General features: G+C 41.5%; 1 protein-coding gene across 1 annotated transcript in view; it reads right to left on the reverse strand.

Annotated features, from left to right (window-relative positions):
* ADGRA3 (adhesion G protein-coupled receptor A3) overlaps positions 1–13,790 on the reverse strand; it is a 63,499-nt gene extending 49,709 nt beyond the window's left edge. Inside the window, exon 1 of the mRNA XM_075420627.1 lies at positions 13,510–13,790. Within this exon, the coding sequence (XP_075276742.1) occupies positions 13,510–13,790 (281 nt within the window). The remainder of the gene's footprint in view (positions 1–13,509) is intronic.
* Positions 13,791–19,202: the final 5,412 nt, after the last annotated feature.

The following is a 19,202-nucleotide window of genomic DNA, read 5'->3' on the forward strand; positions in this document are numbered from 1 at the left end:
TGGTAGAAAGGATAAGAAAAAAAATACTTAAAAGTAATACTGAGAATTTGCTGTTGTATGTGCCTATGATGCCTGTACCATCCACTAGAGTGTCAGCCAAGAAAATTCCCTCTTAGGAAAATACAGTTCTAGAATCAGATACATTAAGCTACCTTACAAGAAGGAAAGAAGGAAAATTGCCCCTTGGCTGCAGCTGTGATAAGCTAGATGACTGAACAAATGAAACACAGAGAATAATTTTTAAAAACAGATACACAAATCAAGGAAGCCCGGGCACTCTTCAAAAATCTACACATATTTTAAGAAATCTTTGTATTAAGGAAGGCCCAAAATGTAACAGAATATACATTTGTAAGACTGCAAGTTTGGTAAATATGATGAGAATATTAATAATAATAATCTAAAACTTGGAATGACTGCAAAACTAGTAAAATTTAACTGAAGCATTAACATCACACATCCTAAAGTCTTTGAAACTACTTTCACTTCTACTCAAAGAGAAAAAGGTTTTAACCTAAATAGTATTATTTGTAGAAATGGTAGGTACAGGATTCATTCTGCAAACCAAATCTATCCACAGCAAAGTACACCCTTATTGCAACATGCTTCCTGGTTTCAGAAACATATGCAGGAAGAAAAACAAATAAATGAAGGAGCTTATAAAAAACCTCATTAATAGTTAATGCAAACTGAACTTAAGGCATAACAGCAGCATCAAGAAAAAACACAGACCAGTTTCAAACTTATGGATAAAACAAGAAGAAAAAACAGGAGGTACAGAAAACATCCAAGTGAACACAAGCAAAAAAACAAACTACGATCTTTGGTAGCACAGAAATAATTTGTATCTTAGTTATAATTGACTTAATCTTAAAATTTATTGATTTTATCCGTCCTTTTTCCAGAAAAAGTAGCTATTCGAAATGGAGCAGAAACCACTTCAAAAGTAGCTATAACTGACTGAACTAAATTTAAACTAAATAAAAATTACAGTTCTGTTAAAAAAAAAAAAAAAGTTTTCTGACATTGCCCATAAAATAATAAGCCTAAAGTAGAAGCCTTTGAATATCTTTGCACTAGGTAAATTTCTCTCTGGAGTGTCATGTACAAATTATAGTTAGCCTGATTTAGTATTTTCTCTGCAGAGGCTGTTAGTTGCTCAACCATAAAGGTTTAGTACAATAAATGATAGATTTTACAACACTCCATATAACATAAGACATTTCATCACAGTTAAAAATGCTGTAAGTGTAATCTTTAAAAAACTGCAATTTAAAACTTGCTATTAATATATTTAGCTTATACATTATTTGAAGTGTTAAGGGATGTGGCACAAGATGACAAAACACAATAAAGCATTCAGCTCAAAGCAGACGTTTTACAGTCACTTTCACAACTTCTGTGCATTAAAGTACAGTGAAATGATGAACTGTTATGTACTACTTGGACACAAAAAATTGTTTGTGATCAATAATTCTAAATCACTAGTTTAGGACAATAATTCTTCCTAAGAGGCAAGTAATTCTGAAAATATGCAAACTTTTCCATCACTGAAAAGTTTAAAGGGTAAATGGCAGAGCGCTACAGATCTCCACTGACCCCCACGTTGTTCAATTCTCATTCAACAAGTGACTTTGCAACGTAAATGATGAACCCGGAGATGTCATGAAGGTTTTTCCACAGCTCAATGTCACTGCTGCTCCATACATGTCTTACAAGCTCCAAATCACATTTTTTTTTTTTTTTTTTAGTTTTAAATGATGAACAATATCTGCTTGGAACAAACACATTTTGCTTGTCCAGCCCTTACATAACAGAAAATAAAATGTGGAACTACCGCATGCAGACACACTCACACCCACAGGAATTAACACAAAAAACTTGGAAAAGGCAGATGAAAAGTAGGTTCTAGGAAGTGTTATGGACAACATCTGAAGTTACGTTAAAGCAACACATTTCCCTCTCCTTTGACTGAGCAGAATGGTTGCAGAGAAAGAGGTGATCTGAAACAACGCACCTCAAGACGAAAAAACACACCCTCACATACCCCCAAAAGAAACCAAAAACCACCCCAACTTTTCACTCATTCCAAGAACATCGATGAAACATTCTTGGTTGAATAGAGCTTGGATCTGACAGCCCTGTTTCCATTTTGCTCCATATTTACAGAAGAATTTGGCAAAACTCTGCAAAGAAATTCAACTCTGGCTCTAACTTACCAGCAAGACCTTCAGCAATGGATGCCCAGCTGCTAGCATGCAAAACACAACTACGCAGTCAAACCCATAGTCTGTCCTTTGTACTATGAAGAGTTTTAGCAACTGATACTACAGGTCATATAATCATCCTTTTCTTTTTGATACATCAGAGGAAAAAAAAAAAAAAATCAAGGCTGGTTTGTTAGAATAATGTGAGAAGCACTAAGTGAAAAAAGTTTTGTTCTATGAAACAGTTTTGGCTTGTCAGCTATAAAACAACCATCACTAAGATAACTAGACTGGAATTTAGAATGCATCTCCAAACTCTACAAATGGATCCCTTCATAGGATACCATTAAAACATACACACATCTATTAACACTATTACAAAATAATCAAAATGGCCTCGAAGAAGCCTGTACGAAGACAGGGAGACAGTGTAACTTTTAGCTGAATGCTGAAGTAGCTTCCAGAACACATTTTAAGAGACTCAAATAAAGCCAGGAAACAGAAAATATATCAGAACATTTCATGATGATGGGTGTATACTCTAAGGACTGGGAAGCAGCCACCAGCAAAAATTGAACTAAAATAACCATCTGTACAACTAAGAAAAATGCTTTCTACTGAAAGCCATGAACATGCAGAAAGAAATACATTCTTTGAAGTTTATCTTGTAGAAGCTGTGATTTAACAAGGATATAAACCCAGTATTTTTCAACAGTTAGTATACTGCCTTCTAGTGAGTTACTGGTGTCAAAGGGAAAGAAACATAAGTAATGAACTGAGCAGAACACGAACAGTACTTGCTTAAAAGTAACTCTGAAATAAAAACACTCCAAAAGCTATATACTGAGAAAAAGATTATGAATCTTTCCAAAGCCCCTAACGAAAGAAGACAGCATTTTCCAATATCACAAAAACATTAGAATTGAGGAAGCTTAGCAATGAATCATTTGCAAAACAGAAGTCTCCAACAAATAAAAGATTTCCTGTGCTATTTCATTATTATGCACATTAAACATTATTAAGATTGTAAACTAAAACACTCAGAAGTAATGAAATTACAGAATTAAAATTGTTTCTATTTATATCGCTCCATTTTCAAATGGCAATGTGCTAACTTTATATGATGGACTTCTTTCCCACACAATCCCTGCATCATTCAGGCAACGATGCTCACTTTGTGCACTGCTATTAAAGATATTTTTTCCTTGACATTCAGTATGTGTCCACATGCTTTATTTATTGCCTGTCTTTAAGGACAAACCATTCTTTAGCGATGGAAATTAGGGATGGAGGTTATCCTCTCCCTCTACTCTGCCCTAGTGAGACCCCATCTGGAGTACTGTGTCCAGTTCTGGGCTCCCCAGTTCAAGAAAGATGAGGAGCTACTGGAGAGAGTCCAGCGGAGGGCTACGAGGATGATGAGGGGACAGGAGTATCTCTCCTACGAGGAGAGGCTGAGGGAGCTGGGCTTGTTCAGCCTGAATAAAAGACGACCGAGAGGGGATGTTGTAAATGCCTACAAATATCTGAAGGGTGGGTGTCAGGAGGATGGGGCCAGACTCTTTTCAGTGGTGCCCAGCAACAGGACAAGGGGCAATGGGCACAAACTGAGGCACAGGAAGTTCCGTCTGAACATGAGGAAGAACTTCATCACTCTGAGGGTGACGGAGCACTGGAACAGGTTGCACAGAGAAGTTGTGGATTCTCCTTCTCTGGAGATATTCAAGACCCGCCTGGCCAAGGTCCTGTGCAGCCTGCTGTAGGTGACCCTACTTCGGGCAGGGGGGTTGGACTAGATGATCCACAGAGGTCCCTTCCAACCCCAAACATTCTGCGATTCTGTGAAATTCTTTATTTCTAGTGAAATACAGTGCAAATCACTGGAGTACCTATAGTGACTTTTCCATGTAAAAGTACTAAACAAAAATCATCTTAGAAGCAGCACAGAACTGAGGGGCAAAACAGAATGCAAGAACAAGTAGCAATGTAGCCGAAAGTGATACTACTATCAAAATAAATTCTTGTGAAATGATGACCTTACCAACCACACCTCTCTTTCTACTACTTATCCCAGGTCAGAAAGCCTGCCCTTAGGTAGAAAATTAAGAGGACACAGCAATATTCAATTTCTTCCAACTCTAACTCTGAATTGCCATTTCTAAAGCTAACCAAAAGCACTGGTAACCTAACCCTTCTGACCACCACATTTTGGAAAGCTTCCTCCAAGTTCTCTCTGGTCCCTTCTCATCTGTAGCATCTTCATTAGTTCAAGAGACGATGACCAATTTTGTCTGTAATAACCTCCCGCCTTACTGCTCTCCCTTCTGCTCCCTCCTGCATTTCCCACTTCTTATCCATCAGATGTACACTTTTCAGGATTCTCACTGACTTGCAGTTTAGCGCAAGTTTACCCTACCCCTGCAATCGCCATACATACATGCAAGAGAGTAACTTGCTTCACAGGAAATACTGCACACACAGACGCCTAGCCACTCTCCTAATATAAACTGTTACAGTCAATAGTTTCTGTGTCATATCACAGGAGTATTAATTACAGCACATGCTGTCACGCCCAGTCTCACATGTATTTACATTTCCTGTCAGGTACAGGTCTCTCTAGAAAGTGCTTTGTCTAGACATGTTAGCAAGCACTTCACATCAACTGCTGGCACATGAAGACACATTTTCACAAAAATTTATATCCTAATCCTACAGAAGTCAACAGGTTTTGGATCTTTTAGCTCCCTGAAATGACTAGGCATGGAGCCAGACAAATACTAGCACAGCAGCTGGGGGGGGGGGGAGCGAAAACCACACCCACACAGCAAGAGACTGGGAGGTGAAGCTACAAACACATCAGCTCCAGTTCAGGCTACAGTTTTACAGGCAGTTGGATGTTAGTGTAACTTTGCACACTCACAGGGGGAGATCTCCTTTCCCCCGCCCTTGCTCCTGAGCATCCACGTTGCAGAACCAGGAAGAGAAGGCAGAAAGGGACCTCCCTCCTCCAGCACAGAGCTATAAAGCCAGCTCACTGCAACCTACAAAAACTTTAATGAACCCGCTGACGCACAATTTTGAGAAGGGGTTTAAATTCTTGTTAACACCAGAGGCTGTTATCCTGTAACAATAGTTCAAGGTACCAGAACCAGTTGTTTGGAATGCTTTTAGAAATCTGAGGATAACTTGGAAACTCTGCCTGATACTAAGTTTCAAGGTAAATCCTATTCTATAACAGCACGGGCTAACTAATAATGAGTTATTGTATCTGACAGACAGAAGACTTTATGTTCATATCCTCAGATCGAAATAGCACATCACGTAGACAATACGAGGAGAGTTTTCCCAGCCCGTGTTCTACCACTACCATATCCTTGTATGATAAATCTTCTCCTACTGGCATCCAGTCACTAACCCTACCTTTACTGATTTTGTGGGTAGCTGCTGAACTTCCAAAAATTCTTGCCCATGTCATTCTAAGCCAGTTACACTCACCCTTCAAGCACTTTATCTGCTCTTGCCTTCATTCCCTCTGAAGTCTTTCTTATTTTCCATCTCCATAACCAACACATCCATCCAAAGAAACCCTCCCTTCCATCTCTGCTCCTCCCCAGCTCCCAGCAGTAGTACCAGCTTTTTAAACAGATTTCAATGCCCTTCTTCACTCTACATCTAGACCTTAACCTCCGTCCCGCTACCTCAAAGCATCTTTTTATTCACCTAGATTGAACTGACCTAGCAGAGGACACATATGGTACTCTTCGACAAAGTATCTGAGGACAGCGCAGCCCATGGCCACCTAGATAAAGCTGCAATGCTAGAGATCTGCCTGGATGAATCCTAGAATACACTGTCCAGTGCAGGCAGAATTGTGGAATTAAGCTGCCTACCTCTTAAACGTCTTTAATCAATCTGCATTTATTATGTTTGGTTTGTTTTGGGGTTTTTTTTGCCAAAATAAGCTCTTAGTTCGTCAAGTTCCTACTCCAACAGTGACAACTCCGCAGCCCAGCCAGAACTGGCTGACTAGCTTGGATCACATACACCACCAAAGCAACTACACCACTTTGGGACCTAGCAGCTCTGCACTGCAGTGCACCGGCATCCCATTCGCTCTAAGGCAGCCTGGAGATCAGTAGGACAGTACTGTACTGCACCAAGGGACCTGCCCCGCATCATTACCGAAGGAGGAGTCACACCACAGGGATGCACATAAACAGTAATTAATGGACATGATCTGTCCCATTGTAGCACTCTAAGGGTAGCAAGACATTGCAGTTTTCACTGCTGAACATTTTACAAATTAATATTTAAAATTCATTAACCCTCTCACTGCAGAAAGAAAAACAAAAATATACTTTAGTTCTCTGAAGTTCTAAAATTTAAGACAATTTATTATTACTAATGAAAAGAAATGTTCAACTATTTTTAATCTTCATGGATTAACTACTGGTACAAAGAAAGCATTTAAACTGCATAGATTCAAAAATTAGAGAGACTATTATAGTGAAGATAAAGAATAAATACGGCAGTAATGACAACTCCATGAACCTGCAACATATCTAGCCCATGCAAAGTACATCTGGGAACCATTAAATTCTGAAAAATCTAGTCTTGCAGCTCCACACTTCTTTTTGATTACAAAAATAACCTTTGAAACATGAACAAACTGTAAGCAAAAAGGAATGAGACACATGTAGCTGCTCATTCTTCATTCATCACTGTGGTACAAATTCTAGTTCTATTTCTTTAACTCTTGGCATTAACTTTTGAATGTTAATATTTTGCAGTTTTGCCAAACTGAAGCAAAAACAGGAGTACTACTGATCAGTAAAAGACAACAATAAAATAAAAAAGTATTAGACCTGAAAATTACAATCTCTCTTCCTAAAGCTACATACAGTCTAATGCATTCAATACTTAATACTCACTAAAGGGTTAATGAACACATAAAGGGCATGGCTTATATGTGTATTTTGACGGCAATAAAGGTATTTGACAACTCTACATTAATATTGTGGCTCAGAAAATTTTAAAAAACTGTCTTCATTACAAAAATTTAAATTTGCTCTCCAGAATTCTGCAGAACTTATCTTTTTCCTCCTCCCTTATTTTTAACTCAGCACTAATCAATACATAGCTCTCATTCAAAATCTGAGCCCCAGGCTTGTAACAACTGCCTACAGTTGTATTTACGGTACAGAAGCCATATTTCTAATGATGTCATGTATTTAACCAGAAGTACAATAATCTTATTGTGAAAGGCACCTAGAACAATTAAAATTAAAAATGCTTATATAAAAGAATAATCTTAAAAAAAAAAAATCAACGTGCATCGATATAATCATTATTTCATGAAGACTATTACCAGTTACATCCCACTACGCATGTTAAAGCCATTACTGTAACACTAAAAGAAACCAGAGAATACTATTCAAATTTTCCTGGATATCCCAGTGGATACTTAGTAGCAACGCAACATGATGTCTTCTGAAATCAAAAAGCTATTTAGGTAGAACAAAATATTGCAATTTAGAAGAAAACACAGTTCAAATTGTGACCTAAGAACTTTCTTGCAATACTCAAATAGACACAAAATATCATACAATCATGAAAGAACACTGTATGTATTCAATATCCTAGAATAACAACCCCACAAAAACTGAATCAATGTTGAAACAGCACATACAGAAAAGCACAAATGTGCTTTTGAATGTGGATTGCTATCTTCTCAACAAGGTAAAAGACATACTCAAAATTTAACAGATGTAAACTCTATAGGACTACTAGAATAGAAGCCCAACAGTAAATGAAACATCCCTAATGATTTTTAGGAGGCAGATGTCACTGATAAAAACACATGCACACACACTTGTGAATTACTAAATTGTGGATACAACAATTCTCAAGTACTGTCTCTGTACTGCCAAGTGCTCACGAGTAAAATCTATTTTGCATAGTCCGTATACCCACTGACTGAAGGAAATTTTAAGGTAAGTTTTAATGGGAGTTATTAGCCCTTTGTGTCTTAAAAAAATGTTATCACTGCTCAAGTTATTAGTATTGAGCACTTAGAACAGTCTAAAATAAACTATTTTAACAAAAAAGGGATTAGCTGTCAAGAGTACCTTCAAACTAATAATGGAAATGTACTTCAAATGGAGAGGCAAGTTTCCACAGAAGACATTTACTATGCCTGTACTTCCTGTTTTGTCAGTATTTTGGTAAAAGACACTTTTTTCCAAACAGGTAACAGAGAAAGGCCCAACTAAGTAAAACAAAGGAAACGAAAACAGTTTAGCAAACCATCAGATCATGCCTCAAAAAAAGAATATTAAAAATCATAAATATATGTCACTACATATTCACTATTTGCTTTCTTTTTAAAACTTGAAGAGTACTTTTTCTGTAAGGAGGAAAACATTACTCACGTAATTCACATAATTCATATTCACATACACGTAATTCATGTAATTACAACATAATCACACACTGTGATACAAGCGCAGCCAGCAGGTCCAGGGAGGGGATTCTGCCCCTCTGCTCCGCTCTGGTGAAACCTCACCTGGAGTCCTGCATCCAGCTCTGGGGCCCTCAGCACAGGAAAGACATGGAACTGTTGGAGCGGGCCCAGAGGAGGCCATAAAAATGGTCAGAGGGATGAAACACCTCTGCTGTGAGGAAAGGCTGAGAGAGTTGGGGCTGTTCAGCCTGGAGAAGAGAAGGCTGCAGGAGGACCTTAGTGCGGCCTTTCAGTATGTGAACAGGCCTACAGGAAAGCTGGGGACAGGCTTTTTAGCAGGGCCCGTTGCCAAAGGACAAAAAGTAATGGTTTTAAGCTAAAAGAAGGGTATTTAGACTGGATGTAAGGAAGAAATTTTTTACAGTGAGGGTGGTGAAACACTGGAATGGGCTGCCCAGAGAGGTAGTGGCGGCCCCATCTCTGGAAATATTCAAGGTCAGGTTGGACGGGGCTCTGAGCAACCTGATCTGGTTGAAGATGTCCCTGCTCACTGCAGGGGGTTGGGCTAGATGACCTTTAAAGGTCCCTTCCAACCCAACCCACAGCATTCTATGACTCTAAGTGACTCCATACAATATGAGCGACCTTTTGCTTTAAAACTTTTGGAATTTAGGAATTTGTGTTACAAATGGAAAGGCTGCGCAGATATCTGGAGGGCCAAATCAGTATGCCTCTCAGGTGCTTAATGAACATAGTTATATTTAGGAGCTGGACAAAAACTGTTGACATTTTTAGATATTTCTCAACAGCCACCTAGTGAGGTTCTTTGAACTTTGAACAGTTCTGAACACCAGGCCAGGCTAACACTCTGGCTTGTAAATTCTAACACTTGTAAGTGCAAACACTGATACTCACATGTTCCTATCAGGATATGTGGGTAAGGAAAGTTGTTTACAGACCAGTAAGGCTCCTGATTCAGAAACACAATTCTTACTGAATATATATGCTTTTCCTCTGTTCATTTAGATTCCTGTTCCAATGTAGTAACCCATGTGTAATGCATAATTAAAATTCTCAACAAATAACAAGGATGACAATGTCAAGGGCTTGTCTTCAGTGGAATTACACATTCTGTTCTAAAGAATGAAGTAATGGCTAATTTACTACAAGTTATGACATCACAATTTGAGCTTGCATCAAAAAAACACAACAGCAATGAGTATCTTATCTCATATTTCTATTGCAAGAGCATAGTGCATTTCTTTTCTAAATGCCAATCATGGCAACAGCTTCAGCATCTGTTGAAACACAGAGTATGTCAGACAAAGCACCAAGTTACATTCACCCAACTACTTTATCTTCGCACCAAAAGCATCTCATCTGGCCGGTTAAACTACAAAGGTCAAAGCCATCTATGTCGTTCACTAGATACACCCTTTATTTGCATCCCAATCAGTTTTTATTATATAAGGTTACAAACAAGTCCCTTCCTTAGCTATAACTAAAGTTGAATTCACCTTGGAATTTGACCTAACTGCTCAGTAAAGCACCAGCTAATCCTACCTGGATTCTAAAGGGATCCTAATTTACAGTACTGCCAGAAATCCTAAACATTACTTTTCCCACAGACATCCCTTTACACTTTAATACTCTTATTCCAGTGTTTGCTCTCTTTCCTCATTCATTAAACATACTTACTTTGTCTCTTACCAATTTAAATCAAGTTAGGATATTTTTTTCTGAGTTGTAACTAAAGATTCTAACTAATATTGACCTAAATTATTGGGACAATAAAATGCTTTGTGGCAAACAAATGCCAAGGCATTTCATAAACTAAGTGACTTCACCCAACTTACCAATACCATTATTATCCACGAACTACAGTGGTGTGCAAGAATGAAAGAACCTGGCCAGCATCCTCAGATGGTACTCACTTATTCTAATTTCCACTATTTCTCTTCTTTCCTCACTTTTCAGAGACTTTGCTCCTCAAAAATGTTTCACTGGGGAAAAAAAATGTAAATGCTAAATGCACAGCAGCTGATCTACTGAAAGTCTAAGAGTTTCATCAGTCGTAAGGTGGAAGCAGGATTTCCAAAATGAAAATAATCACTTAATTTGAGTCATTCCTAGCTCACTCAAAAACCACAGTTATATAAAAGTATATAGGTCTTCCTACCTAAAATTGGTTTGTGCAAAATAACAGCCAACATAAAAGCAAATTAACTGGATTAAAATGCAGATGATCTACACAACGCTGATCTATTTTCAGCTACTTATCTCGGCGGTGATCCACTAATTCAAAAAGCTATAACAGAACTAGTACTTATCTTAATAGAAGAATCCCACAAGAATCAAGATTCAAGATAACTCAGGGCAGTTTGACTCTAAACAGACAACGTTCCACCATACACCAAGTGCTACAATTTTAAGTAATTTTTGGCAAAAGATTAGATAACGATTAACCCAGCCACTACTAATCAACATGTTAGTGAAATGGCACTTGGCAACACACCCCATAAATCACCAAAACTTTCCAACCATGTTAACAAGGATTTAGCAAAAAAAAAAAAAACAACCAACCACCCCACACCTCTGGGATATATGGAAAGTCATGCCTCAAAAGTCAATAAACTTGAAAGACTCTGAAACACAACACTTACCGATCCACTCTCAGAAAAAGCAGGAACATTGGTTTAATAATCTTTGCCTTATATTTAAGTAAAATTTCAAAGTGCGTGTTCATATTAATTGTATCAACACAGTTATGATACTTACTACAAATAACAATCAAAACCATTGCTTCTTGCTATGTCTATTAAAAAATTTAAAAGGGAAAAATAAATGTTTCAGAAGTTGTCATGAACTTCAAAGGCCAGTTAAAACTGAAAGCAACTAATTAATGTACGTAGATATGCTCTAGATACATTCTAGATAACGAAGAAGTACGAAAACCAAGATGAAAAATGAACCATTCTTCCAAATTCTTCTGTTACTGCGGTTATGAACAAACGTCCGTTCACAGCAAGGCTGCTGTGTTTGATATCTGCTTGTCTTTCACAGCAATCAGAGCTGTGGCTCCAAGTTTTTCTGAACCAAAAAACACCCACAGTCAACTTCAGCGTATCTACCATACTAACATCTACCTTTATCAAAACTGTAATGGATAATACTGTATTTTTAACAGTTAATCAGCTGCAAAGCATTTGAGACTAACAAAGACTAAATTAAATTTGTTAATCAAACAGCCATCACTACCCACTTTTTGCTTTGTCTTCAACTTCAGAGATGTCACATATGACTATTTCTGGTGACTTCTCACAGGTCACGCAGAAACAGTCTCTGGACCCTTACAGATTACCAAGCAAGAACAATTACTTTGACCTTAATCACCTCCCTTTTTTTTGGCATTCCCTTTTCTCATAGGTCCAGATCCATGTATCTGCCACTGACTGGGTCCACGCCTCACTAACACTTCCTGACGGAAGCCCTTCCTTGGTGTTGCAGTGCTGTCAAAGCTCACAAAAGCAGCCGTCAGATTGTTGTTGTCATGACAGAACTATATAAATTCTGTGCTTATTAAATGCGGATTACTGGTAAATCTTTCAAACCTGTGATTTCCAGTTAAACAGATAAATATCTTAAGCTAGACCTCATAACTTAATCTCTTTCCATTGATCTTCCTGCACGCTACTTGGTTGCACTTCAATCTTCCCACAGTAGCACAGGCACTTCAAGGCTTTCCAAAGAAGGGACAGGGTTCCACTTTCAGGGCCATCCACTGATGAAATCCAGCGCTGCTGATGTCCCTGCCCATGGGTGGCGGATTGGATTCGATCTTTCAAGGTCCTTTCCAACCTAAACCATTCTATGATTCTATGAACTTCATTGCTAGAGTGACCAGTTAATGTCTCAGGAAGAAAAACAACTTGAAAATCATTTCTTCACCTAGACATGAGTGTGCACATGTGAAGAGCAACATATTTCTTACTTCAGGGTAAGCTGCACGTCCTGTTTGAAACTTGTTATTCAAATGGATGACCTAGGCTTGCCTCCACATAAAAAGAGCACACCTACTGCTACGCGAAAGTAAACCGACCTTTTTTTTTCCCCAAAGAAAAAACAAAATAAACCCCTTCGGCCGGTTTTATCGCGAGTTGCAATGAACAAGCTGCCGTCAGCTACCGCCAAACTTCAGGCCCACGGAGCCTACCAGGCACCAAGCGGCTCACGCTCTCTCGATTCGCGCTCGGTTCTTAAAACTACCTCAGAGCGCGGTACTCCCGAGGCCGAGTCTCTCCTGAGATTAAAAATGAATAAATTCAGGGAAGTTCTGGGTTGTTTGGTTTTTTTTTTTAAAAAAAAAAAAAAAGTAAAATTGTGGAATCACTTTTAGGAAAGGAACACCGAAGCTTTCCGACCAGCCTCAAGCCTTTTCGGCGGAACCCCGAGAAGGAAGAAGGAGCGAGGGAGGGGTGCGGGGATGCTGCTCCGCGGGGCGGACGGGGGACGCGGGGGGCTGCGCGGGGCGGAACCACCCCGCGCAGCCCCCCGCGTCCCCCGCCCGCCCCGCCGGTGACTGACGGGACACTCCCCCCCCCCCCCCCCCTCCAAATCACCCTCCTGGGGATGCTAAGGGAAAGCATGAAAAGCACAACCCCCCAAAAATCCGCTCCTGGGGCTTTCCCCGGCAACAGAAGGGCTCAAGCGCGCCCCCCCCCCCCTCCCCCGCTGACCCCATTTTACCTCAGGCCGGCGCTCCCTCCCTTCCTCCCCGTCCACGTCGCACCATGCCCCCACCCATCCCCCCCCGTCCACCCCACCGGGGACGGTACTCACAGGGTGACCGTCCGGTTAGGCAGCGCCTCGGGAGGCAAGACGTGAGCGAGCTCCAGGTTGCTGCAAACTACCTTCACCTCCACCGGGCCGCCGGCCGCCGCCGCTTTGCCGGCGCTCCTGGGGCGACCGTCGTGCTTACAGCCCGGGGGCAGCGCGGCGCCGCTGCCTCCTCCCCCCAGCGCCGTCAGGAGCAGGAGCGCGGGCAGCAGCCCCGCCAGGCGACGGCGGCGGCGGGGGGCGTGCGGCGGGCGGCAGAGAGCGCGGCGACCCGGGGGCAGCATGGCGGGGCTGTGCAGGGCCCCGCTCCGCTCCTCCCGCAGGCGGCGGGACCGGGCGGGAGAAGACGGCGGCTCGCCCCGGCCTAGCTCCGCAGGGGTGGCGCCAGGCGCGGCCGCGGCGCTGCCGCCATGTGGTGCCGCGAGGGGCGGGGGAAGCACGGCTGTCCTCGTCTTTGTGTCGGGGCCGGGCGGGCTCCGCGCAGTGGCAGCAGCGCCGCCTTCCGCCGGTGCCGGTGCCCCGCGGCACCCAGCGCGCCCGCCAGGCCTCGGCCCCACTGCGCAAGCGCCGCGGTGGCGGCAGCCCGCACCGCGCCTGCGCGAACGGATGAGGGGGTCGAGGCGGGGAGGTGCTGCTGCCTGGGGGAGGGGGGGGCGAGCGCTTCTGAGGGGAAGAAGTGCCCTCCCGGCCCCTTGGCGGGGTCGTCGGCAGCGCGGGGCCTGCCCTCGGACCCGCGGGGAGCGGCGGCACCGCGAGTTGTCGGGGCCTTCCCCCCCGGCCGCCTCCAGCCCGAGCTCTCTGCCCGGGCCCCGCTGGCCGGTGTCTTTGGGCCTCCCTAGAGTTCTGTGGAGCGGAGGGTGCCTTTGACGCTTCGTGGGCCCTGTCCCCCTCTCAGGAGCGGTTTGGTTTCCCTCTCTTGCGTTTCCATGCCTCGCTGCTTGCCCCCGTCTCTGAATCCTGGGTCTTGGAGGAGGAGCTGTTACCGTTCGTGCTTCATGGAGAAAGGATAACCTCCAGCCTAGGCGTTAAATGGCTTTCAGTACTCAAACGTCAAGCGTTTTGTGCTTGTAAGACTTTTGGCCTCAAATCATCTCTGTAAAGTGAGATAACCCTGTTACTCCCACTTGACAAAGAGCCAAAGGACAGAAAAAGTTATTTAAATATCAATCTCAAATGTAAAAAAAACCCACAACACCTACAACGTGTCTTTTCATTGCGCACCTGGGACTGCTTCTCTGGGTGCAGGTAGGTCGTGGTCTCACATTCCTCTGCAGCTGGGACAGTCAAGCACAAATGCCTTTGTGCCAATGACAGCTGAAATTCTCAGTATGTTCCTTGCCTCCAGTAGGTGTGAGGATAATAACTTACCTAACTCACAATCAGATTACAAGACCTGGCAGCACCCGCTGTAAAAATTTTAGGAGAGATGTTGCAGAACCCGTAGGAAGTCCTGTTTCCTAACCAAGAACTCACAGTCCCCATCCTTGCAGAAGAGCACTGGCAAATAACACCCTGCAAAATACCTGTTATTACACAGAAATGCAGTTTCAGGCATTGGCAATAACCGCTGCCAAAATGAGTCTTACAAAGTCTTTAACTTAAGGTGTCCTGGAATAACATTGAACATGCAGGTTGGGACCCAGTTTTAAATGTAACCTAATGAAAGATACAGGCAAAAAATACGAATTGTGGACAGGGGCAAGTGGGACAAGGCTACAGTAATAACATCGCAATTACCTGGGCATGTTGTAGATACTCTTTACCCACCATCATGTTTTCTCTCCTCAGCTGTATGGCCTCTTACCAATGAAGATGGAAACTGTACCGTGTGCTGAAATTGTTGACCAGAGTACAAAGAAGACACAGGTCCTTAAACTTTAATATTAGGTTTGCGTCGCTGAGTCACTCAGCAGGACCAACCTGATCCGGGTGAGATGCGAGGCCACTGTTACACTTGAACTAAATTAAGTCAGCAGACAAAATACAAAGTTGACAATGCTTTTGTGCTCTTATGCTGCTTTTGTGCCAACTGTAAGAGAATAGAGATCTATGTAGCATAAAACTCACCAGTATAAAGCTATTTCTTCCATTTGGGGCTTTGTTTTAAACAAATTCAAACTGCAGAGTCAATTTGTATCGCATCAGTGCTTTGTATCACAGAGCTCCATCATTTTTGATCTGGCACCAGGAGTTTTAAAACTGGATTGACTATATTAAACCACGGCCCAAGATACTTCTTCCCTCAGAAGTAGTGCTAGGTTAAACACTTCTTCCCTTTTGCTACTTTCTTCCCATAATCTTCAGCTATGTCAATAACGTGATCCAATTCACTGCACAGCTATATAAGAAGTTTGTGCTGGGTTAAGGATCAACATGGGGACAAGGCATAGAGCTGCCTCTTCTGTCAGCAGAGCAGGTTTATGCCAGTTCAAACCATTCATCCCACCAGAATTTTGGCTTGGCATCACCACAGTTTCAGCATAGCTAATCAAGACTGTGCTTCAGTGCTGCTGAAGGGAACACTCCTATGTTTTTCTGAAGCTACTTGCTCCTCTCGCTAGTCTTGCTTTTGTGTCAGTGCGTATGTTTTGACTCCATTGGTCTCCAGCTGGATCAGATAGATGATCCATATGGTCACATGATCTAAAGATGATGGAAGTGGTGAACTATTGCTTCTGGTGACTGTGTTCATAGACCATCTTTAACTCTCAATTTTCCTGTAATCCTGGAGAGGCAAATTTCTTGCCACTGCTTTTCACCTTAATGTCATGTCCAATTCCTTTCCTTCTAATGTGTAGATTGAAGTGTGTTAATATGCCCTTGATGTTTCTGCACTATCTGCTCTGTTCTTTCCACTCCACTGACACCACCCCTACTAAGATGTCTAGCTATGGATCCCAGTTGCAAAGCACCTACAGTTTTAAATGATGCCTCTGTTTAAACTGCTACTATTGAAACCTTGAAGTGTTGTTCTCTGTTGATTTATATTCTCTTAGTTTGTCTGCTTCTGCAATGAATCTAATTCCAGGGTGTATTGTTTCTCACCTGTTTTGAAAAAGCTTGAAGGCTTCAAGAAAAAGGCTCTTCCTGAAGGCTTGTGCATTTACCCTCGTCTTTCGTCTTTCGTGAAAATTACTGCAACCTCCATTCTGTGCCAAAGATTTGCAAATAGGTTTTCTTACATTGACTCAGGAAAGCTCTTAATCCAAAACGTATGTCCCACAGGAGTCACTTAATGAATTTCATATGGTTTGTTTTTTTTTAACTGCAATATACCTTTGTCAAGTTTATTAGAACACTACCTTTATTGTAGTTGTAGTGGTCTAAGGGTATAAAGATAAAGTTACGTTGTACATCTGTTTCAAAACCTGGAAAGTCCTGTTCCTCCTAGCTTTCTAACAACCCCTCTACCTTTAGGTTATACGGCCTCACTCTTGCTCCACCTGTGGTTGTCGTCTGATTGTTCAGTAAACTGGTTCGATTCAACAATTAAGCTAACCTTTTTTTGAATTTAATTTTCTGCAAGGTTATTGAGTTGAATCAACTCAGGGAAGGGTTAAAAGAGTGCCAGACCTGGAGGAAGACGAGGGCGCTAGCAAAGGGAGTGGAACCTCCCTCATGGTCAGCCAAGTAAGCCATCATATGTAACTGCAAGAAAGGCAAGGTTTGTAAGGGTGGGCAGCATCTTGCATTATAGTAGCTGATATAGCTGCAAAAAAGGGAGCAAGCTATTCCCAAAACTTACTGGCTATAGCTGGGGTAGCACCTACTCGAAAATACTAGCTCATTCTGCAATTTTTGCTGCTTTTTCTGAATTGAAAAAAAATGAACTGTCTTTCCCTCAGTCCCCTCATTCTCCATCAGTGCTGATAATCTTGTTGGTGCTGGTAATGCTTTACTTGAGGTGAGGCATATAACTTGAACTTTTTGAAAGCATTTTGCTTCTGGATTGCAAACAAGTATATTATATCCTTTCCTGATGTTTCCCTTCCCTTCATAAAATTTGCCACTACTACATTCAATTTTGAAAATTATTTTTTCCTCTCTTCTTTCTAGTCTACTAATTACTGACTTCTTGTATCCAAGATATTAAGAAGAAGGGTGTGGCAAAGAGGGTAAGGCAACAAATTTCTTACCGGTGTTTATGTGTAAACAAAGGTAGCTTTGGCAGAACTTCAAATCCTCCATATGTCCTCAGGACTGAGAAATAAATAGGAGCTTTTAAGTGATTTTTTCGTCTGTCATTCTGATTCTTTTCTTTGCTTACTCCTGTCCTTTGCTTTTATCAGTTCAGGTTTCACATCCCTGCACATTTTTCTGGGCTATCATCACCTTCACTGAAATGATTGCTCCCTAATTCTCTCAAGGGACTCCCCTGCTGCCACTACCTTCATATCTTCTCTTTTTTTTTCTCACTGCCACGGAGTATTCTACCTACCACATTTCATCTCTCCTTTTAATGGATTGGGTCATCATCAGTTATGTTTTGTTTGCAACAGCAATTGTGAAGGAAGAGGAAGCATTTGGTTGCCCTCAGCTATGTCTGCAATAGTGTGGTTATTTGCTGTTCCAAGTACAAGGAGGTGATGATAACTGCTGGCACATGCTGGCTTGCTGTTGGTAACCACTAAATCCAAGCAGGCAGAGAGTCACCTTTGTACCACAACTACTGCTTACACAGCTGCAGGTTGTAGCATTCTATCCCCGCCTCTGTCAGACAGTACGCTGAGTTACCTCAAGCTCTGCTGTCGCTTGTGGCAAACACAGGTATTCCCAGGTGCTTGGCTGATGTTTGTCATGTTGGGTATCCTCCATTTGTTCTGAGGCACAGAGATGTTCTCTGCAAGACCCTCTCCCCAGTCTACTGTGGTCAAGGGTCAGAGATCTGCAGTGTCAGTAGTATAACTGGGGAAAATACAGTGTTTAGACTTAGTTGGGAGTCTGAGGACAAACACTATTTCCCATTACCTGATTGTTCCTTTAAGTAGACATATTTCAAGAATGCTTTGGCAGAATACCAAACATTTGTTGGCTTAGTTTGTATACTTCTTATGAAAAACTTTTTGAAAATACTTAAAAGGAGAATGCTCTCAAAGCTGTTTATTTGGAAGTCTCTGGATTTGGTTATCAATAAATCCCAAATTAAGCCAGAAAGAGACACTGAAGTTTTATATATTAAAACTCAAAATATCAGCAGATGCAGTCCTGCAGAAGTAACAGTCAGGCCCTGAAGATTTTCATGCTTGATTTTCATTATTTTCTTTGCCTTGAGTGGCGGAAAAAACGCCCACACTGCGTGGATTCAGCAGACTGATACAGGGCTCTTGCTCCTCTACTGCTGTTCTAGTCTATAATTGTAGATGGAACACTGACTTTGAGATACAGTCCAATCGCTTTTCAGTGTTTAGCCTCCAAATAATTGTTTCATACAATTTTGAAACCTCTTGGCTTTCTATATATCTGATGTGAATTTTCGATAAAATAAAGCTAAAGCTAAAGCTATAGAAAAATATATTTGCATGGAAGAGATAAATATAGTTTTCATACAACCTTGCATTAAAAATTTTGCTAAAATGGGCAACTGTCATTTCAGGCCCTTTTGAAAAGATTGTCAGAGTTAGGCACATCACTCAACATTAGTAAGCTTAAAGGCTTCCAAACAATAATCTACAAATAAAAATAGAAATAAAATAGTT

The sequence above is a fragment of the Opisthocomus hoazin genome, chromosome 5, assembly GCF_030867145.1.
Source record: "Opisthocomus hoazin isolate bOpiHoa1 chromosome 5, bOpiHoa1.hap1, whole genome shotgun sequence".
Taxonomy (NCBI): domain Eukaryota; kingdom Metazoa; phylum Chordata; class Aves; order Opisthocomiformes; family Opisthocomidae; genus Opisthocomus; species Opisthocomus hoazin.